This window comes from Coregonus clupeaformis, chromosome 31 (genome assembly GCF_020615455.1).
Source record: "Coregonus clupeaformis isolate EN_2021a chromosome 31, ASM2061545v1, whole genome shotgun sequence".
NCBI classification, from domain to species: Eukaryota; Metazoa; Chordata; class Actinopteri; order Salmoniformes; family Salmonidae; genus Coregonus; species Coregonus clupeaformis.
The window spans coordinates 43,429,641-43,456,748 of record NC_059222.1 but is presented as its reverse complement, the minus strand read 5'-3'; the positions used below and the strand labels follow the sequence as shown (position 1 = coordinate 43,456,748).

General features: G+C 42.5%; 1 protein-coding gene across 1 annotated transcript in view; it reads left to right on the top strand.

Moving 5' to 3' along the window:
* The first annotated feature begins 12,288 nt into the window (after positions 1–12,288).
* Positions 12,289–27,108, top strand: part of LOC121547878 (histone acetyltransferase KAT6B-like) — a 95,882-nt gene continuing 81,062 nt past the window's right edge. Inside the window, exons 1-2 of the mRNA XM_045209902.1 lie at positions 12,289–12,527; positions 15,251–16,195. Coding sequence (XP_045065837.1) covers positions 15,533–16,195 — 663 coding nt within the window. The 5' untranslated portion in view covers positions 12,289–12,527; positions 15,251–15,532. The remainder of the gene's footprint in view (positions 12,528–15,250; positions 16,196–27,108) is intronic.

The following is a 27,108-nucleotide window of genomic DNA, read 5'->3' as shown; positions in this document are numbered from 1 at the left end:
TTCTCCCTGGTTTCTCTCTGATTTCTCTCTGATTTCTGTCTGGTTTCTCTCTGGTTTCTCTCTGTCTCCTCCCTGATTGTCTCTGGTTTCTGCCAATCATCCTCACCACAGCATGTACATAGATGCCCAATTAACCAATTATGTCCGTGTTCCATTTCTCCAGTTCTCGCCAGCCCTCCCTAGCCCCGTCATTCAAACTGTGCTCTGTCAAATTATATATTAAGGAGTGACACTTTAATAGTCTTTTCTTCTCTGCTCTGCTCTATTATTTTTCTTTCACCCATTGACCCTTGCCTATCTCTCCTCCCAGGCTTCCTGTCTGGACCTGGTCCAGGAGAGGCCATTGGAGGAGTGTATCGTGCGGGCTACTACGCAGCCAACGTTATCATCAGACGGGCAGGGTTTACCTTCCCAACCGTTATCTCCCAAGCACTGTGCTTTCATTTCCATGTATTTTCCTTACAAACACCTGCTGCATTAAGCTGTGTGTATGTGCCTCAAAGTTGTGTAAAGTTCGTTTAACCCTTAGCTTACACAAAAATAAAGTAATCCCCATCATAATCCGTCTATTTAAGATAGATATTTTAATTGTATTTATTTTTTACAAAGTATTATGACCACTCTACTGACAGATGAGACTCTCGTTTTGCTCTAGGACGCCCACAAGACTCGTCTGAAGTCGTTACAGCCGCTTCTGGAAACTTCTGTCTGTAGCGTCCGGACGGTTTGGGCTACACACTGTCCCCTCTGTGGAAAGCTGAGACTCTCACGAACACGATGGTGTTCTTTGTTGTGCTCTAGGATACCCACAAGCCACACAACACTCGTCTGAAGGTCCCCGGTACCAGTTACAAAGATGAATGGAAGTACAGTATATATGGAAATACTGTAGTTTAGCGCCTAAAATAAGGTGGTAATACATGTAAAAAAAATATATACATATAATAGTTTCCTGATCTTTCTTATATCTTTCAGATATAGGACAGACACTTCAGAACAAACTTCCTTTCGATTTTTTTTCGAACTATCTGTTGTAGTGAATCTGTTATTCAATGCATTTATATTGGCTAATAGCAGTAATGCCAGTAATGCCAAATTCAACATTTAATCCAATATTTTTTTTATATGTTTTTTTTTATACCTTAAGCGGTCTTAAAAATCAAAATCAAATAGTTAAATTATCCTTGGTATGACCATCTGAAAACAATTCCATATGTTAGTTTAGAACCCAGTGTTGTAGCTTAACTTGAATACATCTTACTTTTTGTGAAATAATGTGCTGTGAGATTATCGATCATCAGTGATTCAATTTGCTTTAGTTGATGATTTTTTAAACAACACTCTGCCAGCTTTTTCTATGTGTCATCTGTCAGTTTAAAACCACTAAATATTAACTCTCTCATTTAACTCTCTAGATTGTGTGTATCTTTATGACAGTCATTCATCAAGACTTGGGCTTAGCTATTAAAAGGTTATGATATCCAATACTAAGGACCATAGGTATTTTCTGGTCAGGTCGAAAAGTGGTCAAGAAAAACTCAGGGCCCTACTATCAATAACAGATAACTCTCTGAAATGTAGAGTTTGATATTATTATTATTATTATTTTCTTAGATGTTTACTGAATGACTCTGAATAAAACGGTATGTCACCGAGTTGTGTTTGGAATGATGCACAAAATGGTTAATTAAAACATCAGGCGTGGGTCTGACTTTGAGTTCAAACAATGGTTTCATGCCACACTTCCAACGCCTTGTTACCTTGAATTAAAGAAGTAAAGTAACAGATGTATAAAGAGTTTGACTGTTACCATGATACCAAGCTGTGTAGTTGTTTCACCTTTCGATGGATAATTGGAGATGTGTTTCCTTTATTGGAAAACATGCTGGGAAAGCAGCTTAACCTCCAACATTAGCAAAAGGGTGTCCAGGCCAGATCCAGACCCAAGCCTTGGTGTCTTGGTAAGGGTGTCCAGGCCAGATCCAGACCCAAGCCTTGATGTCTTGGTAAGGGGGTCCAGGCCAGATCCTTACCAAGCCTTGGTGTCTTGGTAAGGGTGTCCAGGCCAGATCCAGATCCAAGCCTTGATGTCTTGGTAAGGGGGTCCAGGCCAGATCCAGACCTAAGCCTGGGTGTTCTAGTCCAGATCACGGAACTGGGTAATCTCCACAGGGTTAGGGTTAGAGCTGGGTAATTTCCACAGGGTTAGGGTTAGAGCTGGGTAATCTCCACAGAGTTAGGGCTGGGTAATCTCCACAGGTTTAGAGCTGGGTAATATCTACAGGGTTAGGGTTAGAGCTGGGTAATCTCCACAGAGTTAGGGCTGGGTAATCTCCACAGGTTTAGAGCTGGGTAATATCTACAGGGTTAGGGTTAGAGCTGGGTAATCTCCACAGGGTTAGAGCTGGGTAATCTCCACAGGGTTAGAGTTGGGTAATCTCCACAGAGTTAGAGCTGGGTAATCTCCACGGGGTTAGACCTGGGTAATCTCCACAGGGTTAGAACTGGGTAATCTCCACGGGGTTAGACCTGGGTAATCTCCACGGGGTTAGGGCTAGAGCTGGGTAATCTCCACAGGGTTAGAACTGGGTAATCTCCACGGGGTTAGAACTGGGTAATCTCCACAGGGTTAGGGCTAGAGCTGGGTAATCTCCACAGGGTTAGAGCTGGGTAATCTCCACAGGGTTAGAGCTGGGTAATCTCCACGGGGTTAGACCTGGGTAATCTCCACAGGGTTAGAGCTGGGTAATCTCCACAGAGTTAGGGCTGGGTAATCTCCACAGGTTTGGAGCTGGGTAATATCTACAGGGTTAGGGTTAGAGCTGGGTAATCTCCACAGGGTTAGAGCTGGGTAATCTCCACAGAGTTAGAGCTGGGTAACCTCCACAGGGTTAGAGCTGGGTAACCTCCACAGGGTTAGGGTTAGAGCTGGGTAATATCCACAGGGTTAGAGCTGGGTAATCTCCACAGTGTTAGAGCTGGGTAATCTCCACAGAGTTAGAGCTGGGTAATCTCCACAGGGTTAGAGCTGGGTAATCTCCACAGGGTTAGAGCTGGGTAATCTCCACAGAGTTAGAGCTGGGTAATCTCCACAGGGTTAGAGCTGGGTAATCTCCACAGGGTTAGAGCTGGGTAATCTCCACAGGGTTAGAGCTGGGTAACCTCCACAGGGTTAGGGTTAGAGCTGGGTAATCTCCATAGGGTTAGAGCTGGGTAATCTCCACAGGGTTAGAGCTGGGTAATCTCCATAGGGTTAGAGCTGGGTAATCTCCACAGGGTTAGAGCTGGGTAATCTCCACAGGGTTAGGGTTAGAGCTGGGTAATCTCCACAGAGTTAGAGCTGGGTAATCTCCACAGGGTTAGGGTTAGAGCTGGGTAATCTCCACAGGGTTAGGGTTAGAGCTGGGTAATCTCCACAGGGTTAGAGCTGGGTAATCTCCATAGGGTTAGAGCTGGGTAATCTCCACAGAGTTAGAGCTGGGTAATCTCCACAGGGTTAGAGCTGGGTAATCTCCACAGAGTTAGAGCTGGGTAATCTCCACAGGGTTAGGGTTAGAGCTGGGTAATCTCCACAGGGTTAGAGCTTGGTAATATCCACATGGTTAGAGCTGGGTAATCTCCACAGAGTTAGAGCTGGGTAATCTCCACATGGTTAGAGCTGGGTAATCTCCACAGAGTCACTGGTTCCCACGGGGGGCCAGTATGAAAAAATAATTTAAAAAAATAATGTATGCACTCACTAACTGTAAGTCGCTCTGGATAAGAGCGTCTGCTAAATGACTAAAATGTCAAATGTAAAAAATGTTAGAGCTGGGTAATATCCACAGGGTTAGAAAAGGGAAAGGGTGATACCTAGTCAGTTGTACAACTGAATGCATTAAACTGAAATGTGTCTTCCACGTTTAACCCAACCTCTGAATCAGCGAGGTGCGGGGGGCTGCCTTAATCAACATCCACGTCATCGGCGCCCAGAGAACAGTGGGTTAACTGCCTTGCTCAGGGGCTGAACGACATATTTTTACGTTGGCAGCTCGGGGAGGTGGGTAATCTCCACAGGGTTAGGGTTAGAGCTGGGTAATCTCCACAGAGTTAGAGCTGGGTAATCTCCACAGGGTTAGGGTTAGAGCTGGGTAATCTCCACAGGGTTAGGGTTAGAGCTGGGTAATCTCCACAGGGTTAGAGCTGGGTAATCTCCATAGGGTTAGAGCTGGGTAATCTCCACAGAGTTAGAGCTGGGTAATCTCCACAGGGTTAGAGCTGGGTAATCTCCATAGGGTTAGAGCTGGGTAATCTCCACAGAGTTAGAGCTGGGTAATCTCCACACGGTTAGAGCTGGGTAATCTCCACAGAGTTAGAGCTGGGTAATCTCCACAGGGTTAGGGTTAGAGCTGGGTAATCTCCACAGGGTTAGAGCTTGGTAATATCCACATGGTTAGAGCTGGGTAATCTCCACAGAGTTAGAGCTGGGTAATCTCCACATGGTTAGAGCTGGGTAATCTCCACAGAGTCACTGGTTCCCACGGGGGGCCAGTATGAAAAAATAATTTTAAAAAATAATGTATGCACTCACTAACTGTAAGTCGCTCTGGATAAGAGCGTCTGCTAAATGACTAAAATGTCAAATGTAAAAAATGTTAGAGCTGGGTAATATCCACAGGGTTAGAAAAGGGAAAGGGTGATACCTAGTCAGTTGTACAACTGAATGCATTAAACTGAAATGTGTCTTCCACGTTTAACCCAACCTCTGAATCAGCGAGGTGCGGGGGCTGCCTTAATCAACATCCACGTCATCGGCGCCCAGAGAACAGTGGGTTAACTGCCTTGCTCAGGGGCTGAACGACATATTTTTACGTTGGCAGCTCGGGGAGGTGGGTAATCTCCACAGGGTTAGGGTTAGAGTTGGGTAATCTCCATAGGATTAGGGTTAGAGTTGGGTAATCTCCACAAGGTTAGTGTTAGGGCTGGGTAATATATTCACAAGGCTCGGCTGGGTTCTAACTGGATGCTCCCAGATCCTCCCAGACTCCTGCATCTCTATTACTATCCCAAATGGCACCCTATTCCCTACATAGTGCACTTCTTTTGACCAGAGCCCTATGCTCTCCCTATGGGTCCTGGTCAAAAGTTGTGCACTATACAGTGCCTTGCAAAAGTATTCATCCCCCTTGGCGTTTTTCCTATTTTGTTGCATTACAACCTGTAATTTAAATGGAATAGTTAGTGAATAGTTATGCACGCTCAAGTTTTCTGTTTTTTTTTGTCTTATTTCATGTTTGTTTCACCCCAAAAAATATTTTGCATCTTCAAAGTTGTAGGCAACCCTCCCCCCAAAAAAATCCATTTTAATTCCAGGTTGTAAGGCAACAAAATAGGAAAAATGCCAAGGGAGGTGAATAGTTTCGCAAGCCGCTGTATTATCATATTTTGTAATACTACTGGACAGCCAACCTGTTAGCATATCATATTTTTCCTTTCCTTTCTGGGCTCATTGAATGTGAAGAGGGATCCCATTCAAACACCTCTTATGCAAAGCGCTGTAGATCCATTTAAAGAGGCTGAGTTTATGCGGTTATGCTAATCGGGGGCATCTAGGTGTATACCAAAATGTTATTACCAACTTTGAGACACTTATTTTATTCATCAGCGTTTTTAAGGTTTCACACAGATGTGCTTTGAAAAGGACCACGCTTCTGATTGGCTGAGATCACACTCCGTAGCAGCTGGTTCATTTGCTTCTCAACATGACAGATGGCATAACACAAACACAAAGTATGCGTGGCAAATGGCACCCTAGCCCCGATTTAGTGCGCTAATTTTGACCATAGGGCCCTTGTCAAAAGTAGTGCACTATATAGGGAATATAGGGTAGCATTTGGAGCAGAAACACAGAAAGATGGAGCCAGTAATGAGAATGAGGAATGCTTATCTACCGCGAGAAGGAAAACTATTAACCCGTTTTCTACCTTAGTTTTTCTTTTAGAGAAATGAAATACATCAGCAGTTCAACATTTTAGTCTTGTAGTATTGTCTCTGTCTCAACAACTAACTGTCTAACTAGTATTGTAGTATTGTCTCTGTCTCAACAACTAACTGTCTAACTAGTCTTGTAGTATTGTCTCTGTCTCAACAACTAACTGTCTAACTAGTCTTGTAGTATTGTCTCTGTCTCAACAACTAACTGGCTAACGAGTCTAGTAGTATTGTCTCTGTCTCCATAACTAACTGTCTAACTAGTATTGTAGTATTATCTCTGTCCCAACAACTAACTGGCTAACTAGTCTAGTAGTATGGTCTCTGTCTCCACAACTAACTGGCTAACTAGTCTTGTAGTATTATCTCTGTCCCAACAACTAACTGGCTAACTAGTCTTGTAGTATGGTCTCTGTCTCCACAACTAACTGTCTAACTAGTATTGTAGTATTATCTCTGTCCCAACAACTAACTGGCTAACTAGTCTTGTAGTATGGTCTCTGTCTCCACAACTAACTGTCTAACTAGTATTGTAGTATTGTCTCTGTCTCCACAACTAACTGGCTAACTAGTCTTGTAGTATGGTCTCTGTCTCCACAACTAACTGGCTAACTAGTCTTGTAGTATGATCTCTGTCTCCACAACTAACTGGCTAACTAGTCTAGTAGTATGGTCTCTGTCTCCACAACTAACTGGCTAACTAGTCTTGTAGTATTATCTCTGTCTCCACAACTAACTGGCTAACTAGTCTTGGAGTATTATCTCTGTCTCCACAACTAACTGGCTAACTAGTCTTGTAGTATGGTCTCTGTATGGAAAATGTATGCACTCATTAACTGTAAGTCGCTCTGGATAAGAGCGTCTGCTAAATGACGTAAATGTAAATGTAACTAGTCTTGTAGTATGGTCTCTGTCTCCACAACTAACTGGCTAACTAGTCTAGTAGTATTGTCTCTGTCTCCACAACTAACTGGCTAACTAGTCTAGTAGTATGGTCTCTGTCCCAACAACTAACTAGCTAACTAGTCTTGTAGTATGGTCTCTGTCCCAACAACTAACTGGCTAACTAGTCTTGTAGTATGGTCTCTGTCTCCACAACTAACTGTCTAACTAGTATTGTAGTATTATCTCTGTCCCAACAACTAACTGGCTAACTAGTCTTGTAGTATGGTCTCTGTCTCCACAACTAACTGTCTAACTAGTATTGTAGTATTGTCTCTGTCTCCACAACTAACTGGCTAACTAGTCTTGTAGTATGGTCTCTGTCTCCACAACTAACTGGCTAACTAGTCTTGTAGTATGATCTCTGTCTCCACAACTAACTGGCTAACTAGTCTAGTAGTATGGTCTCTGTCTCCACAACTAACTGGCTAACTAGTCTTGTAGTATTATCTCTGTCTCCACAACTAACTGGCTAACTAGTCTTGGAGTATTATCTCTGTCTCCACAACTAACTGGCTAACTAGTCTTGTAGTATGGTCTCTGTATGGAAAATGTATGCACTCATTTACTGTAAGTCGCTCTGGATAAGAGCGTCTGCTAAATGACGTAAATGTAAATGTAACTAGTCTTGTAGTATGGTCTCTGTCTCCACAACTAACTGGCTAACTAGTCTAGTAGTATTGTCTCTGTCTCCACAACTAACTGGCTAACTAGTCTAGTAGTATGGTCTCTGTCCCAACAACTAACTAGCTAACTAGTCTTGTAGTATGGTCTCTGTCCCAACAACTAACTGGCTAACTGGCTAACTGGCTAACTAGTCTAGTAGTATGGTCTCTCCCTTGGGCTGTGCAATACCCAAGTCTGAATTCTGCCAACTTCTAATAACATTGATTATACATGCAAGGCTCAATTAGAAGGGGCTGGTGGAAGAACATATGGCATTTTGGGCAGATGTGGGCTCATCATAGCCTACTACAGTTATACTGTAAAAGAAAAATACACCACAACTTGTCGACGTGATATTTACCGTCACATGGGTTCATTCATGACCACCATCCATCCCTTCTTTGAATGTGTGAAAAGCAAACGTGTTTATGTGTCTCAAATGGCACCCTATTCCCTATACAATGCACTACTTTGGACCAGGGCCCATGGCTCTGTATAGGGAATGGGCCCCTTGTCAAAAGTAGTGCGCTACATAGGGAATAGGGTGCCATTTGGGATGCATTCTGACTGACTGGGGACATAGCCAGAGCAAACCAGACCAGAGTTTTGCACCGCAGATGGGCAGCAGTGTTCCTGAACAGCACTGGGTGGCAGTTGGCAGGGATTGAGAGAGAGAGAGTGAGAGAGAGAGAGAGAGAGAGAGAGAGAGAGAGAGAGAGAGAGAGAGAGAGAGAGAGAGAGAGAGAGAGAGAGAGAGAGAGAGAGAGAGAGAGAGAGAGAGAGAGAGAGAGAGAGAGAGAGAGAGAGAGAGAGAGATGGGCAGACTGTGTGGATGGCACATGCTCCATTTGTGTCCCAAATGGCACCCTATTCCCTATATAGTGCACTACCATGGTCAAAAGTAATGCACTATATAGGGAATAGGGTACGATTTGGGACGAATTCTCCAATTCAAATGCTCCTGCTGGACCCATACATGGGATGTAGCAGTGTGGGGCTCTGGGAGTCAGGGGGACCTGCTGCCTGGCCTGCTGTGGCCCAGGATGACATTCATTTTATACACAAACACAGAGAGAGAAAGAGAGACTCTCTCTCACACACACACACACACACACACACACACACACACACACACACACACACACACACACGTGTTTGGTACTCTGCATTTCTCTTGATGGCATGGATAATCTAATCATAACACTTGTTTCACGTCCTCATGTCAATCATACTGTGATTTAAACGTCCCGTGAAATAACCATTGTTTATATCAGACTAGCTAATAATAATATTTAACAAGTATTTACATGGTAAACATGTTTTTATAAAATATGTGTTTTATAAAATATGTGGTATATTGTACTCAAATTGAATACAATTATTATGTGTTATTATTATGTAACTACCTCATAATTAGGTTACCATTATCCACAAAGATTACCTGCAAACATCCAAACCTTCACATAACAGTTTAGAATAGGCCTATCCAAACTTGCTATTGTTTTACATACCAGTTCAATATTTACTCATTGTGTTTAACAAGATTATCTAGAGGCAAAAAGGCTATGCAAACTAAATAGACTATCCAAACTTGGCATAATATTTTTTCATACCAGTTCAATATTGACACTACCATCTGCACAACACAATAGTATTCTTCCCTCCTGCCTTCACAGTTAATCTACGTCCAAAATGTCGCTCTATTCCCCAATAGGGTTGGGCTAAATGCGGAGGACACATTTCAGCTGTACGCACTCAGTTGTGCAACTGACGAGGTATCCCCTTTTACCTTTCCTTTTCATATAATGCACTACTCTTTACCAGAGCCTTGGTTTAAAAGTAGTGCACTCTTAACGGGAATCAGGTGTCCATTAATGGGTCATGCTGCTCCTGCCTGTGTGGCTGGGATGTCACCATGTGTACGGGTCAGATTACACATGCTGTAAAATGAGAACGCTGTTACATACATGTACACTAAGGAGTGGCTCCGTAAGAAGCATCTCAAGGTCCTGGAGTGGCCTAGCCAGTCTCCAGACCTGAACCCAATAGAACATCTTTGGAGGGAGCTGAAAGTCCGTATTGCACGGTGACAGCCCCGAAACCTGAAGGATCTGGAGAAGGGTCTGTATGGAGGAGTGGGCCAAAATCCCTGCTGCGGTGTGTGCAAACCTGGTCAAGACCTACAGGAAACGTATGATCTCTGTAATTGCAAACAAAGGTTTTCTGTACCAAATATTAAGTTCTGCTTTTCTGATGTATCAAATACTTATGTCATGCAATAAAATGCAAATTAATTACTTAAAAATCATACAATGTGATTTTCTGGATTTTTTGTTTTAGATTCCGTCTCTCACAGTTGAAGTGTACCTATGATTTTAAAAAATGACAGACCTCTACATGCTTTGTAAGTAGGAAAACCTGCAAAATCGGCAGTGTATCAAATACTTGTTCTCCCCACTGTATATGACACAGTGCCAGATATGACGTAATGCACGACAATATACTGTAGGCATGCAGCTGCTGTAACATCTTCAGCTGTTGATGGATCATTTCCATAATTTGAATGAATCGTACTATCGATTTGACTTGGTGTTGGTCCATTTAATAGACTATACCCGAGGGATTATGAAGGGGTTGTCTTCTTGTCTGCCTTCCATTAAAAACGATATAGGTTGGTATTCTGTTGTGACAGAACGAAATACTAAATCAATATTGTATCTAAAGACAGACTTGTCATACGGTGACATTATTCATAATGTAACGATTTTATGTCATAACCAAGGACTTGTGTGATGTGTTCGTTATTAGGGATTGGGGGGTCAATCTCTGCGTAGAAATAAACACATGAAGATGGTATGATCCCCAGATGCTCGGAAACAAGGTGTTAACCTAATAGACTGCATCATCTCGGGAAGTTATTCCAAGATAACAGAAATGAATGCCAATGTCAATGTATGCTACACCTGCAATAACATCTGCTAAATATGTGTATGTGACCAATCAAATTTGATTTGATGTCCACCCCCCCCTCAATATTCAGAACAGATAGATATGCATAGATAGCATATGAACACATCATAAGCAATGGCAAAATGTGTAGAATTGTAGGTAATTAGCTTAGCTAGCCATTAACTCCTCCAGTATGTGTTGAGGTAATTTCACAGGATTAGTTTTTGGTCAGAAATGGTACTTCTGTAGGCAAATATCTTATTAATTTTTCTTCTTTCTTTTTTTTTTTAAAGCATTAAATGACCAGTTATGATGGTGCATTGACCAGTTATACAGTTTAAAGACTTTGGTTTTGCAGTCGACCTTTAAAGTAACTGTCCAGTGTTTCCAGATTTCTCTGAAATACACTATATATACAAAAGTATGTGGACACCCCTTAGTGGATTCGGATATTTCAGCCACACCGTTGCTGACAGGTGTATAAAATCAAGCACACAGCCATGCAATCTCCATAGACAAACATTGGCAGTAGAATGGTCTTACTGGAGAGCTCAGTGACTTTCAACGTGGCACCATCATAGGATGCCACCTTTCCAACAAGTCAGTTCGTAAAAATTATGCCCTGCAAGAGCTGCCCCGGTCAACTGTAACTGACGTTATTGTGAAGTGGAAACGTCGAGGAGCAACAACGGCTCAGGAACTGTTGGTCGGGAGCTTCATAAAATGGGTTTCCATGGCCGAGCAGCCGCACACAAGCCTAAGATCACTATGGGCAATGCCAAGCGTCGATTGGAGTGGTGTAAAGCTCGCCGCCATTGGACTCTGGAGCAGTGGAAACGTGTTCTGTGGAGTGATGAATCAAGCTACACCATTTGGCAATCTGATGGAAGAATCTGGGTTTGGCGGATGGCAGGAGAACGCTACCTGCCCGAATGCATAGTGCCAACTGTAAAGTTTGGTGGAGGAGGAATAATGGTCTGGGGCTGTTTTTCATGGTTCGGGCTAGGCCACTTAGTTCCAGTGAAGGAAATTTGATGTTCGAGCAGGTGTCCACATACTTTTGGTCATTTAGTGTATGACCTGTAATGAATTACAATATGAGTGAAATAGTTTTCCTTCGGAAATATAGTAATTAAGTATGTTAAAAAGCAGCTTTTCTGTGTTGGAATGTTGTGGGCATACCCCAACAACAGAATGGTGTGGGCGTGTACTGGTCATTCAAAATATGAACGCGAGTAGACTGCTGATTGGCCAGCTCATCCCTCCTCAGGAGGATGATATCGTCCTCTTTGAGATACAAATTTGAGGTGGGTTTTTTAAGTGGTTTTTTCTCCCATTTATGCTTTGGCAACAAATAAGAATGTAGGATTAGTCAACAACCTTATTTGGGTATGAGTTAACAGAATATGAACTTCTAAAAGTGAAATTTTCACTGGACAGTTACTTTAAAACTGCAACATTTTCTTTCAGCCTCATGGCAAAATGTGTAGAATAGTAGGAAATTAGCATTAAAACTGCAACATTTTCTCTCATCCTCATGACAAAATGTGTAGAATAGCATTATAAAACTGCACATTTTTCTTTCAGCCGCATGGCATCTCGTTCCTGCACATCCCGGGACATTTTAATGTGAAAAGTTAAAGTGACATTACATTTGCCTATGATCATTGTTGAAGTGCTACTGCTACGATGGGGCGCCGGTCCGCTCCGCTTACACTGACTGAAGTGGGGATGTCTACAGCGAAGTCTACAGCGAAGAAGAAGAAGAAGGAGGGAGGTACCACTTTGTCACAGGCTGCTATGTAGATTAACCTTTCAATTAGTTGTTATCGGGTCCTCTCTGTCTCAACGCGAGCCTTCAGTGTATCGTTTAGAGATAAAAACGTACAAGGAAACCCCCTATGGATGTGCGGCTGTGAGTGTTTATGTGATTATATCCGATCGTCGTTTCCGTCACCCTGATAATGAAGAAGAGGACCCTGTCTGAGAAAAAACTTGAGGTAACTACCAGCAAATATTTACGGTAGCTAGCGGATGCCTTTCCCTCACTGGTTACACGTTCATCCTTGCATGAAACTTGAGTAATTTGTTTTGCCTCCTCGCCCAGCGGCGGCACATTGTGTAAACGATCTATATTTCAAGGAGGCTGTATATCACGGACTAATAATGTGTAAACGAGAATGGGACCCGCGAGTCGAGTGAGAAATGGTTGGATCGCGAAACTGTAGCGATAGGTGACATTTATTCTTGAGGATCAGTGAAGATGGTGCTACTCTTACCAGGGTCAACTTCTTAGTTTGTATGTGGAATTCTCCCCCCCTATGTGCTCCTTTTCTAGTCGGAAATGTATGGCAAAATAATCCCTATAAGAAGTGTTGTCATGATTTACGGAGAATGTTAATGACCGCTATAGCCTAATGCAGGCAGGCGCTCCTGCTATGTAGAACAATTCTACCTCTTGATGGATATGAAATCCTGAATGATTATGTTTAGTGTGCCCTACTTATTCTGTAGCCCCACGTTTGGTACATGAGTTGGGTTAGTGAAAACAGTTAATTATCGGTGCTTGTGGGAATGCTCTAGTGGGGTTTCCACAAGAGTGGAAAAATGAGAAGAAGAGGATGGTGGGGAAATAAGTGTCGGGTAGCATGCACAATAATAGCCTATCACCTTAAAACCTTTTTAAAACTTGCTGCTTTAAATCAGCAGTCAAGTCTTCACCGTTTTTTGCAAATAAACGAAGGATATAACAAAACAACCAATTAAAGTCTAAAATGATCGAAATAATTTTTCAAGTGTAACCAATTGTTTCAAGGAGTCGTGGTAAAGGTGGACTGGTGTTTGACACTGGATATAACCCGAATCATTAATTTAGCCAATAACCCGCGAGAACTATTATGTTAATGAATGATCGCCTAAATGAGATGTATAATGCCTATTAAAATTGTCTCTATAGTGCACTGATTTATTCAAACGATAAGTGTTCTGGGTAAATAAAACATCAGTCTATGATAGGAGAAGACACCTTAAGAGGCGGGTCAAGTACGTGTAGTGACAGATCAAGCAGCAAACGCAATCCGTTCTAAACTGAGCTCATATAGTATATTATAATGATTGACATGTACTTTATCAAACCAGAAATCGGATCTTGTCTTTACAGCCAATATTAAAGTTGCTAGGGAGGGCACATTAGTGTAGGGATGGTTTAATGAGACTCCATTGGATTGTAATCATCGTCATGTCGGTTTTATGTAAACTACAACATTGTAACAAAATGGCGACTGTTTAGGTCACGTCAGTAATGCAGGGCAGCACTGTTATTTCTTACAACTCAACTGATACACGTCAAGGTTTGTTACATATTATCTTCTCGCTCGTTTGCGTCTCATGTTAATTTGAACATAAATTGCCATCATACATTTCCGGTAACCATCCCTCGACAGCTGTCAAAAAAGCGCAACAAAATGAATTGACGGTGTGCGGCTGACTTTGAAGCTCGCGTCTACTGCTAAAATGAACAAGTCCTCGTTAGTCGCTCGTTCCGTATCCAAGCTGTCAAACTGGCGTGCAAGAAGTCAAACTCCATTGTAGTAATATTAAAATAATATGACGGATGAAAACACAAACTTCGCCACAGAGTAGCCTAACGTTAGCCTAGTCAACTGGTGATGTTGCAATGAAACATTTATCTAACAGATAAAAAAAGAGAACACAAATGATATCACGAACAATTGTAACATTTATGTAACTGGTTACATTTCGTATCCCTTGTTGTGATGGTTATAATCAGCGTGTCATGACTAATGAATCTTAATCGTTATTTTACCACACTACTAAAGCAGGGTAGGTCAGTCAGTGGATCGTTATCAGACTCAGACTACGGATTAAGGGCAATTCCATGGTAACAGAGTGACACTGAGACTCAGATTTTTCACTTTAAAATGTATGTCAAACGAAAACCCATGATTGCAAAGTTAAACAAACCACACAACTCAATGCACAACGACTACTTTTAACAATTTTCACTGAAGAACAGTGCAGATGTAACGTTTGGTACTAGAATCACTGTTTGTGCTGTCATTCTGTTACCAAACTTTGCATCTTCACTGTTCTTCAAGTAAATGTTTTTATAACAAATTGTTAAAAGTAGTCATTGTGCATAGTCAGTTTTCTTTGTGCAATATTTTATATATATATATTTTTTAAATTTAAGTGAAAAATCTTGAGACTGTGTTATTGTGGAATTGCCTTTAAGTAACATTAGCCTATCCCTAACCTCCCTAGAATGTCTTCATCGTCAATCCGTCTGAACTGCTTTTATAATCCGTAGGTTTCTCTCGCGTTATTGACCTTCATTTCATGTTGTTTTGTTCCGCTTTTCAGTGTTAAACTAATGTTATGGTGAGGTCTCAAAATGTAGGCTACACACTAGGCTACTAATCCAAAAACAGTAAAAGTTAGTCAATGTGTCGAGTGTAGACTAGGGCGTAGCCCTCACAAATAACTACCAGTAATCAAATCAATCTGGTGTTTGACTGATGTGACTATTGACTAAATGGGTGTTAGGCTGGCCCACTAGTACATTGATACTCTACAGTAAAGCTGCTGGGTGAAAAATGATGGTTCTGTTATTGGTTGTTAGAGTACATTATTACTTATTCCTGACTTGTGAACTTGTTTATGACTATCTGTGTTTTTTTTTTTTTTTTTTTTTTTTCTTAAGGAATTGTGTGATGTCATTTGAAGGAATTGTGTTCCAGGTCATTTGGTAACGGTCCCAACCTTCAAGGAATTTACTATCCGGCTACTTTCATCTTCTTTTGTGAGGTTACATGTGAGCTACTACCTTGGATGAGGATTTACTGCAGGATTGTATGTATTGACGCTGAGGTGGAACATTACTTTTTTGACCTTCTCAAGATGTGTTGGATGTACCAAATGTTTCACAACAAGAAGGGGGAATCTCTATGGATAATTTTTTCCTGAAACTCATCGATTTTAAACCATGGTGAAACTTACCAACCCTCTGTATACAGAGTGGATTCTAGAAGCAATACAGAAGATCAAAAGGCAAAAGCAGAGGCCTTCCGAGGAGCGGATATGTCATGCGGTGGCTACCTTGCACAGATTGGACAAGCGGACCGTTCTGGAGCAGTTGGAGTTAAGTGTTCGCGATGGATCCATTCTCAAAGTCACCAATAAGGGGAACGTGTCGTACAAAGACCCCGAGCACCCTGGGAGAGGATTATCATCATCATCATCATCATCAACAACATCATCGCTCAAACCTGTAAGTGCAAACCTCTCTATTCCATCGTCTAAAGGATCTATATGGAAGCCGAGTGACCTACGCCACGTTGATTGGAATAAAGTCTTGAGGAGGGCCATCGAGGGTCTGGATGATACCCGTGGTTCCTCTCTGAAGAACATCCAGAGGTACCTAAGGAACCAGGATGATCCATCACACGTCCAGGACAACCCAGGGTTCCAGCAGAGGTTACGGCTGGCCGCTAAACGGGCGGTCAAAAACGGCCGGCTGGCAAAGGATGGTCCGCGCTACAGGTTGAACCAGGGGGGTAATGGAGCTGAGGGGAGGAGCCAGAGGTGTCCAGGTGCTTCCCCATTGGCTCTTCCGTGTTTCACTCTTCTTCCACACGAGAGAGACCAGGTACAATATACTGATACTAGCCTCTGTCTTCCTCTGGTTATAGTGGTCTATGCTGATAATACTGTATCCCCTTGTGTCACTATAGATGCAGTATGCTACTCATAGCCTTTGAATCCGTTTCAGGTTATCTCTTCTGTTGATAATATATCTCCTTCTTTCACTACGGCTTATTATTATATTATAGAGGCAGTGTTTATTTTAGTCATGGACCAATCGGCACACCCACTTGCAAAATAATAGTTTTCTATCCTATCCCTCTGTAGCTTAGTTGGTTGAGCATGGCGCTTGCAACACCAGGATAGTGGGTTTGATTCCTGGGACCACCCATATGTAAAAATGTATGCACGTATGACTGTAAGTCATTTAGGATAAAGGCATCTGCTAAATGGAATGTATTATTATATTAGTCCGCTAAATAAACAGTTGATTATTGAGTTTGACCAGTATGTCTCATTTCTAAACATTCACGCAGTCCGATTTGGTTTCAGTTAAGGACTTGTGAGTCTCTCACTAATAGGCTTGTAGTACTGGGTGATGAAGCTGCTCTTGAGGAATGCAATTGGATAATAGCTGACTGTTGTGATGAATAGGGGAGCTCTCTGTGGGCTTGCATCAAGCTGTTGTGATATAATAATGCTGCTTGGAAACACAGCTACTAAGTAGATCTCCTAGCTAGTTTACTGTGTACTTGAGAAAACAAGGCGTTGTTGACAGTTTCTCTGCTCAGGAAAATGCTTTGTAACCAATTGGCCATGCTTGTATTTGACAGAATAGATGGACTATGTTATTATAGACGGAGCGTAAATAATGTACAGTAGCTTTGAAATGATTTGAGAACACCATGGGGGGAACCTTGGGGATAAACAGTATAGCCTATGATAAAGGGCCATGGAGATTTCCTCTTAACCTTCATTGTTTTTTGTTGACTTTTCACTCTGCAGAGATTGCGGCTCATTCACTGACACTCTGCAGTAACTCATGCTGCAGGTGAACAATACTGTATTGACAGTAGTTTTGTACTTAAAAATGGAAGGAACTTCACAGTGAAGGCCAAGGCATTGTTAGTGTACCATTTTCTGTTGCTTTAAATAACTGACTAGATGCTGCTAAGTAAGGCCTTAACCAACACCCACCATGGACACCCACTAGAGTTGCCTGATATCAGACAAGCTAAAGGAAAAGACAACCTGACTTAGTTTATTAGGGAGTAAAAACAAACCAAACAGGGGAGACACAAGATAAAAGGCTTTGTTTAACAACAGAGGAATAACTAAACTGCTGTGTATTTTGAAAGCTGAGACGTTGAGGATTATACTAAATATCACTTTGATGTCAGACAAGCAAGCCAAACACCCATGTGCACTTCACTTTTCCATATCATAAAACTAATGTAATATACAGCGTCAACCTTTATGATCTCTGTGTTTGATGTGCAGTTGCATGATGACACGGCGTTAGGCTATACCCTGGGTTGTCCTGAACAGAATGAGCATATGTTTGTTGTATTGTGAAGAAAATTTGCAGCAGACCACTCATCTGAATGCACTCATGACTCCATTCTATGCACACCAAAATTACGATCTGCTACTCTGAATTACCTTGTGAAAGTCTAACACTGTAAGATCGTATTGTATAGTTTAGCTAGTCATGTTGGCAATACAACAAGCTTTCAAATTATGCCCACCTGACCCAGATTGTGATTTTATAATGGACTGTTTTTACGTAAACAACAGCGGGGGATGCAGGGTTATGTTCCAAAGAAAACAACTACAAGTGTGTTTGCTCTAGTTCAGGGTTCTTCAATTCCGGTCCTGGAGGGCCGAAACACTTCTGTTTTTTATTTCTACCTGGTAGTTAATTGCACTCACCTGGTGTCCCAGGTCTGAATTAGCCCCTGATTAGAAGGAGAGGATGAAAAACAGAGGTGTTTCGGCCCTCCAGGACCGGAATTGAAGAACCCTGCTCTAGTTCCTTAACATCACAGCTAGGAGAGCTAACAAAAAAACACCTTGTAGTTGAAGACTCTTCTTTGAGTCATAAAAGTGCATTGAAATTACTTAGGAACTGTTGCACACTTTCTGGAGGTGTGTGGCCACTTGGAGACACCAGTTAGACCTCTCACTCATTTTACATTTTAGTCATTTAGCAGACGCTCGTATCTAGAGCACCTTACACTTAGTACATTCATCTTAAAGCTAGGTGGGACAACCACATCACAGGCATAGTAAGTCAATGTTTCCTCTAAAGTAGCTATCAGCAAAGTCGCAGCTATTAAAGGGGGAAAAAAAACTTTTTTTTTGTCTTATGTTGCACCTACCCCAAATTTTCCAAGAATATTCTTATCATTTCACTTTATGTATCCGGAGCATTTTCAGATTTCGTTATCAAGAAATGTTGCAAAAAGTACAGTAAACATAAAATCAAGTGTAATGTTTGAATTTAGTCTTGTCAGGTGAGCTGTTGTGTCCTCCCCTTTTTTTAGGCTAATAATTTTCCCATCATCTCCAACCTTTTCCCTTTTAAGAAACATTTCAATTTAGCCTTATCCATATAGGTCAATTCCCAAGAGTGTAAGGGGTTAAATATCATCTGTGACATCACAGGTGCAACACACGGGCTGAGGAGGGGACTCCAATCAGTTTGCACCCCATGCTAACCAGAAACCCTTAACATCTCCCCCTTTTTAAGACAATAAATATATACGCATCTATTTGTTGGACCAGTTTGCTCACAACCAAATGGAAAAAAAAAAAAACACTCCCAATTAGGGATTAACATAGGTAACCGGGATCCCGGGACTGTCTCGGGAACACTTCACGTTTCCCGAAAATATAAAATGACGACCTGGGAAATTGCATTTTCCCCCAATGTCGCAATTCCACAAAATACACAACATGCGCAGCAGCAGATTCCAAAAAAACCTGTCTGTCTTTCGGAGGGGGAAGTCAAATTTCGTTTAGACCTTGTGTGCAATTGACCAATAAAGTAATCTTACTCTCTAATTTTTCTTTTTCAATTTAGGACACTGAGATGTGTCCTTTCTCTCATGACGGTATTGACAAACAGCCGGATACGAAGAACCAAGTTTCTGCCGATTCTTGTCTTTGGGCACTGTAGAAAAGGACTGAATCCTCGCAGTAGGAGGTGACTTCCCTGGATTGCTTTTTGTGTAGGGATAAGAAACATATCCGCAAGGACTTGAGCTTTCTCAAGAGTGAGATCCTTGTGCTCATAAATGTAGGTCGCAACCCTTTCGTGAAGGCAATTCTTGAACTGCTTGAATAGTATGAGCGTCCTTTAAATCCTCAAGGTCCTTGACCTCTTGAGAACCACACCACCGATCAAAAAGACATGCTTGTTCTCTTGCCAACTCAACATGGCTTTGCGACTCTCTTTCGTCATTTACAGAACTGTTGTCTGTATGCATCTGGGACCAACTTGTAAGCCTGAAGGACAGCAGCTTTAACAGTGTCATAATCTGAACTCTGATCAAGAGACAAAGCGGCGTACACTTTCAGAGCTTTTCCCACAAGAACACTATGGAGGGGCAGTGACCAGATATATCTCATGGCCATTTTAGGGATGTGGCAATCCGCTCAAACAGAGTAAAATATACGTCCACCTCCTTTTTCGTTGAAAGGTGGTACAAGCCAGCTGTTCCGACCCAAGATCTAACTCTTTTGAGAGTGCAGGATGACATGACTTGATTCAAAGTGCTTCCATCTCTATATCTTTTAATGATCTGCTCGAACTCTAATCTCCGTTGCTCCAATTTTGCCTTTTGTTTTACCTCTCACAGTTGCATATCCACGGGGTGTACTCGTACCCCCCCCCGTAGGACCCTTTCCATCATGCTTTGCAAGAATGAGCTGATTCACCTTTGTACATTTTAGCCAGCATTTTAAAATCAAATGTTATTTGTCACATGTGCCGAATACAACAGGTGTAGACCTTACAGTGAAACGCTTACATACAAGCCCTTAACCAATAATGCAGTTTTTAAGAAAATAGAGTTAAGAAAATATTTAATAAAAAATAACACAAGAAAATAACAATAATGGGGCTAAATACAGGGGGTACCGGTACCGAGTCAATGTGTGTACGGGTTAGTTCAGGTAATTTGTACATGAAGGTAGGGGTGAAGTGAGGTAGTGTTCCCCACAAATGCTAGCATATCAAAGTGTTGTGTTTATGCAGGTGAAATCAGTGGAAACTTATCTTATAACCCCTCTGAGTGGTTGTCAGTTACAAACTCTACCGCAAAAGTGCCTTTTGAACACTCGTATCTGGGCACAGTAGAGCTTCAGATTAGGTGATTAGAGTGACTACCATACTCATGGGAAACAAGATCCTTGGCAAGCCGCCATTTTCGTTACGTTTCCCAATGAGAACTCAACATTTCGTCTCTCAACAGAAAAAGGGAACTAATAAATGAACCACTGACAACCAAAATGAAACGGGTGTTTAAAAAAAAAAAAAAAAAAAAGGGTTCTGGAAGGCAGGTTCTTAACAAACACCCACCATGGACACTGACTAGATTTGCCTGATATCAGACAAGTTAAAGGGAAAGAAAACCCTCCACCAACTTAGGTTAGGGAGTAAAAACAAACTTGTAGCAAACCAAACGGGGGGGAGACACAAGATAAAATGCTTTAACAACTTAGAGGAAGAACTAAACAGCCCTGTTTCCAACATCTCATCCCAAGCACTGGCCCAGCAGCCCTTAAATATCACCTGTGACAGCACATTGTGCCCCCCCCCCCCATGCCAACCTGCCTACATTAAACCATTATAAATTGCCATTTTCACTATTGGAGATATTATCTACCCTTCAGTTTCATTATGAACATCAGGAAATAACTCCCTCGACTGTGCAGCGACAAGTTTCGGTGTCTGGTCAGACCCAAGTGAAACTGAAATGTTAAGACACTGTGTCCGCCTGTAATAAAAAGTGTATCATTGCTAAAAAAAATCTCTCCCTAATTTGAAATGTCTAGGCCCAAGTCTCCGTTTGGAGACTTACAATAGCACTCTGCTCTCATGCTATTTGGTGGTGACATCACTACGTTCTTCTAGTTCACTGTGTAGTTCGAAAGGATGACTTATTTCTGGTTCTTGCAATTCATAACTAGTGGGTATAGGAAATGAGAAAGTATTGGGAAAAGAGCGTTCTTGGTTGAACGTTTATTAGATTCTAAACTGTTTGGCAGGAACAAAGGCAAGGAATGAGATGTTTTTCATCTTCACTCCCCTCGCCGTTATGTAACCTGTTCTTCAGTGCAGCTCTCTGCCTGGCTTCTAGAACTGCAGCAGTCTTCTAATAGAACCCCACCCCCCCTTGTGGAACACAACTGCGTCTCTTTGAAGCACTCTAATTTCCTGTAATGTACTTAATTTGAAATCCCCTAGTCAATCAGCGGCATCTTTTATTCTTCAGCTGTGTATTCTTTCTCGTTTCTTTTCAGATGAGCACCACTTTAATATTTAATATTTATCTCTGTTTAATCACCAGTCAGAAGCTTTTCCCCACTTGAAAACATCTCCAATGACCAGCCCAGACTGGACCAGGCTAGACTTTTATTTGTTAGCCACATGGGGTTTTTGCTTTTATTCATTTTTGAAGAACCATGTAACTTGTGAAACTTGACCGTATCAACTACAGATGCACTGCACTTATTGTATCATCTTAGGCTCATATGCTCAGGTTACCTGTGATGTGACTCTCTAGAAAGGATCATGCTCAACTTACCTGTGATGTGACTCTCTAGAAAGGATCATGCTCAGGTTACCTGTGATGTGACTCTCTAGAAAGGATCATGCTCAGGTTACCTGTGATGTGACTCTCTAGAAAGGATCATGCTCAGGTTACCTGTGATGTGACTCTCTAGAAAGGATCATGCTCAGGTTACCTGTGATGTGACTCTCTAGAAAGGATCATGCTCAGGTTACCTGTGATGTGACTCTCTGGAAAGGATCATGCTGAGGTTACCTGTGATGTGACTCTCTAGAAAGGATCATGCTCAGGTTACCTGTGATGTGACTCTCTAGAAAGGATCATGCTCAGGTTACCTGTGATGTGACTCTGTAAAAAGAGATTCCTATCTCTAGCGTGTCCCTGAGACGGGTCAACTAAGGTATATCCTTATTGAAACAATGGCCTTGTTATCACAATGAAAAGCTGGGACCTTGTAGCTATTTCACTATAGCATCCCTGCAGATGAAGATCTGTTCCCAACACCAATGGCCTTTCACATCCAGTTCAATCTTAATGTGCAGCTTTGGGGGATACTGGGGGATCTAAAGAAGCCTAAGGCTTGTGATTGATTTTATTGTGATCAAGTGCAGAAGAAGCAGCCTATTTTAGATATTTACTAGAGTACGACAGTTCTGCTGACTTCCAAACACCTATGGCCTTCCACATAAAGTTGAATCTTAATTTGCAGCTTTGGTGGAAACAGTAGTTTAGTGATGGGATGTATTGTGATCAAGTGCACGTCTAGCCTATTTAGGCTAGATAGGCCTACTTACCAGAGACCGACGGCTCTGCTGATTTTAGAAATAGTTTTAAAGGACAGAGCTTGAAAAAAAAAAAATTCCTGTTTGAAAGAGCAACTTCCTGTTTCTACTTTCTGTGACCCATTTTTAATGATCACAATGACAATGCCCGTCTAGCCAAGGTCGTGAGTTCAGTTCCCGTGGGGATCGATACTCATACTAAATATGCACTCCCTGTACTGTACTGTAAGTCACTTTGGATGAAAGCATCCGCCAACTGGCATATTTAAGCAATAAGGCCCGAGGAGGTTTGTGTGTGTGTGTGTGTGTGTGTGTGTGTGTGTGTGTATGTATATATATATATATAGATAGATAGATAGATAGATAGCTAAGAGCTGTTCTTGCGCACGATGCAACGCTGGGTACATGGACACAGAATTCGAGTAATCATGGATGTAGCTGTAAACTACTTTCTCTTGTCATATCAATCAGTTGACAGACTACAACACCAGCCAGGTACAATGACCAAATCCCCCCACGGTGGAGTACTACAGTATCCCCCCACGGGTGGAGTACTACAGTATTACAGTATCCCCCCACGGTGGAGTACTACAGTATTACAGTATCCCCCCACGGGTGGAGTACTACAGTATTACAGTATCCCCCCACGGGTGGAGTACTACAGTATTACAGTATCCCCCCACGGTGGAGTACTACAGTATTACAGTATCCCCCCACGGTGGAGTACTACAGTATTACAGTATCCCCCACGGTGGAGTACTACAGTATTACAGTATCCCCCCACGGTGGAGTACTACAGTATTACAGTATCCCCCCACGGTGGAGTACTACAGTATTACAGTATCCCCCCACGGTGGAGTACAACAGTATTACAGTATCCCCCCACGGTGGAGTACTACAGTATTACAGTATCCCCCCACGGGTGGAGTACTACAGTATTACAGGATCCCCCCATAGTGGAGTACTACAGTATTACAGTATCCCCCCACGGGTGGAGTACTACAGTATCCCCCCACGGGTGGAGTACTACAGTATCCCCCCACGGGTGGAGTACTACAGTATCCCCCCACGGTGGAGTACTACAGTATTACAGTATCCCCCCACGGGTGGAGTACTACAGTATTACAGTATCCCCCCACGGGTGGAGTACTACAGTATTACAGGATCCCCCCACGGGTGGAGTACTACAGTATTACAGGATCCCCCCATAGTGGAGTACTACAGTATTACAGTATCCCCCCACGGGTGGAGTACTACAGTATTACAGTATCCCCCCACGGTGGAGTACTACAGTATTACAGTATCCCCCCACGGGTGGAGTACTACAGTATTACAGTATCCCCCCACGGGTGGAGTACTACAGTATTACAGTATCCCCCCACGGGTGGAGTACTACAGTATTACAGGATCCCCCTACGGGTGGAGTACTACAGTATTACAGGATCCCCCCACGGTGGAGTACTACAGTATTACAGTATCCCCCCACGGGTGGAGTACTACAGTATTACAGTATCCCCCCACGGTGGAGTACTACAGTATTACAGTATCCCCCCCACGGTGGAGTACTACAGTATTACAGTATCCCCCCCACGGGTGGAGTACTACAGTATTACAGTATCCCCCCACGGGTGGAGTACTACAGTATTACAGTATCCCCCACGGTGGAGTACTACAGTATTACAGTATCCCCCACGGTGGAGTACTACAGTATTACAGTATCCCCCACGGTGGAGTACTACAGTATTACAGTATCCCCCCACGGTGGAGTACTACAGTATTACAGTATCCCCCCCACGGTGGAGTACTACAGTATTACAGTATCCCCCCACGGGTGGAGTACTACAGTATTACAGTATCCCCCCACGGGTGGAGTACTACAGTATTACAGTATCCCCCCACGGGTGGAGTACTACAGTATTACAGTATCCCCCCACGGGTGGAGTACTACAGTATTACAGGATCCCCCCATAGTGGAGTACTACAGTATTACAGGATCCCCCCACGGGTGGAGTACTACAGTATTACAGTATCCCCCCACGGGTGGAGTACTACAGTATTACAGGATCCCCCCATAGTGGAGTACTACAGTATTACAGGATCCCCCCACGGGTGGAGTACTACAGTATTACAGGATCCCCCCACGGGTGGAGTACTACAGTATTACAGGATCCCCCCACGGGTGGAGTACTACAGTATTACAGGATCCCCCCACGGGTGGAGTACTACAGTATTACAGTATCCCCCCACGGGTGGAGTACTACAGTATTACAGGATCCCCCCACGGGTGGAGTACTACAGTATTACAGGATCCCCCCACGGGTGGAGTACTACAGTATTACAGGATCCCCCCACGGGTGGAGTACTACAGTATTACAGGATCCCCCCACGGGTGGAGTACTACAGTATCCCCCCACGGGTGGAGTACTACAGTATTACAGCACTTCTTTATTTCCTTTAATTTGAAATAGGGACCAACTGTGGCTGGTTGAAGTGTAATGCAAGCCTTAAAATCTCCCTAACGGTGCAGATAGAAATGTCATGAATAGAGCTGACATGATTCCTTGTCCTACATGTCAGAGGCATGATTGTTCTACGTAGGCTACTAGGTATCTCTATCTCAAGGTAACATACCATCGGACCCTGCTGAACACGGCCCAGGTTGCGTATGCAGGTCATGGAGAGTTCACGTCAGGAGCGATGGATATTCCGAGGTCATACAGGCTGTTTGTCGAGGTTGTGATGATGAGCTGCCTGCCTCAGTAGGAATTAATGGAGGGTATCTCGCCCGAGTCCCCTTCCTTCCCAAATTGTGTGTGTGTGTAAGTGACAGAGATGTGGTTGTTTATTTCCAAGGTGGTTGTTTTTATTACAGTCCTATGGTTCAATAATACCATGAAGTTGCATAGGCCTACTGAGCAATATGGTGATTGTATAGAAGAGCAGAACATACACTACCTTTCAAAAGTTTGGGGTCACTTAAATGTCGTTGTTTTCCATGAAAACATACATGAAATGAGTTTTGAATAGGAAATATAGCAAAATGAATAGGAAATGTAGTCATTGACAAGGTTAGAAATAATGATTTATGAAATAATAATTGTGTCCTTCAAACTTTGCTTTCGTCAAAGAATCCTCAATTTGCAGCAATTACAGCCTTGCAGACCTTTGGCATTCCAATCAAGCGCCGTCCACAGGGTATGGCATGGCGTCGCAAAATGGAGTGATAGCCTTCCTTCTTCAAGATCCCTTTTACCCTGTACAAATCTCCCACTTTAGCACCCCCAGACCATCACTTTGCCTCCACCATTCTTGACAGATGGCATCAAGCACTCCTCCAGCATCTTTTCATTTGGTCTGCGTCTCACAAATGTTCTTCTTTGTGATCCGAACACCTCAAACTTCGATTCGTCTGTCCATAACACTTTTTTCCAATCTTCCTCTGTCCAGTGTCTGTGTTCTTTTGCCCATCTTAATCTTTTAGTTTTATTGGCCAGTCTGAGATATGGCTTTTTCTTTGCAACTCTGCCTAGAAGGTCAGCGTCCCGGAGTCGCCTCTTCACTGTTGACGTTGAGACTGGTGTTTTGCGGGTACTATTTAATGAAGCTGCCAGTTGAGGACCTGTGAGGCGTCTCTTTCTCAAACTAGACACTCTAATGTATTTGTCCTCTTGCTCAGTTGTGCACCGGGGCCTCCAACTCCTCTTTCTATTCTGGTTAGTGCCAGTTTGCGCTGTTCTGTGAAGGGAGTAGTACACAGCGTTGGACGAGATCTTCAGTTTCTTGGCAATTTCTCGCATGGAATAGCCTTCATTTCTCAGAACAAGAATAGACTGACGAGTTTCAGAAGAAAGTTCTTAGTTTCTGGCCATTTTGAGCCTGTAATCGAACCCACAATTGCTGATGTTCCAGATACTCAACTAGTCTCAAGAAGGTTTTATTGCTTCTTTAATCAGCACAACAATTTTCGGCTGTGCCAACATAATTGCAAAAGGGTTTTCTAATGATCAATTAGCCTTTTTTAAATGATAAACTTGGATTAGCAAACACAACGTGCCATTGGAACACAGGGATGATGGTTGCTGATAATGGGCCTCTGTACGCCTATGTAGATATTCCATTAAGAATCAGCTGTTTCCAGCTACAATAGCCATTTACAACATTAACAATGTCTGCACTGTATTTCTGAGAAATTTTGTTATTTTAATGGACTTTTTTACAATTTATTTTTTAAATGTTTTGCAAATTGATTGAAAATGAAATATAGAAATATTTCATTTAAAAATGAAATACGGAAATATTTCATTTACATAAGAATTCACACCCCTGAGACAATACTTTGTAGAAGCACCTTTGGCAGCGATTACAGCTGTGAGTCTCTCTGGGTAAGTCTCTCTAAG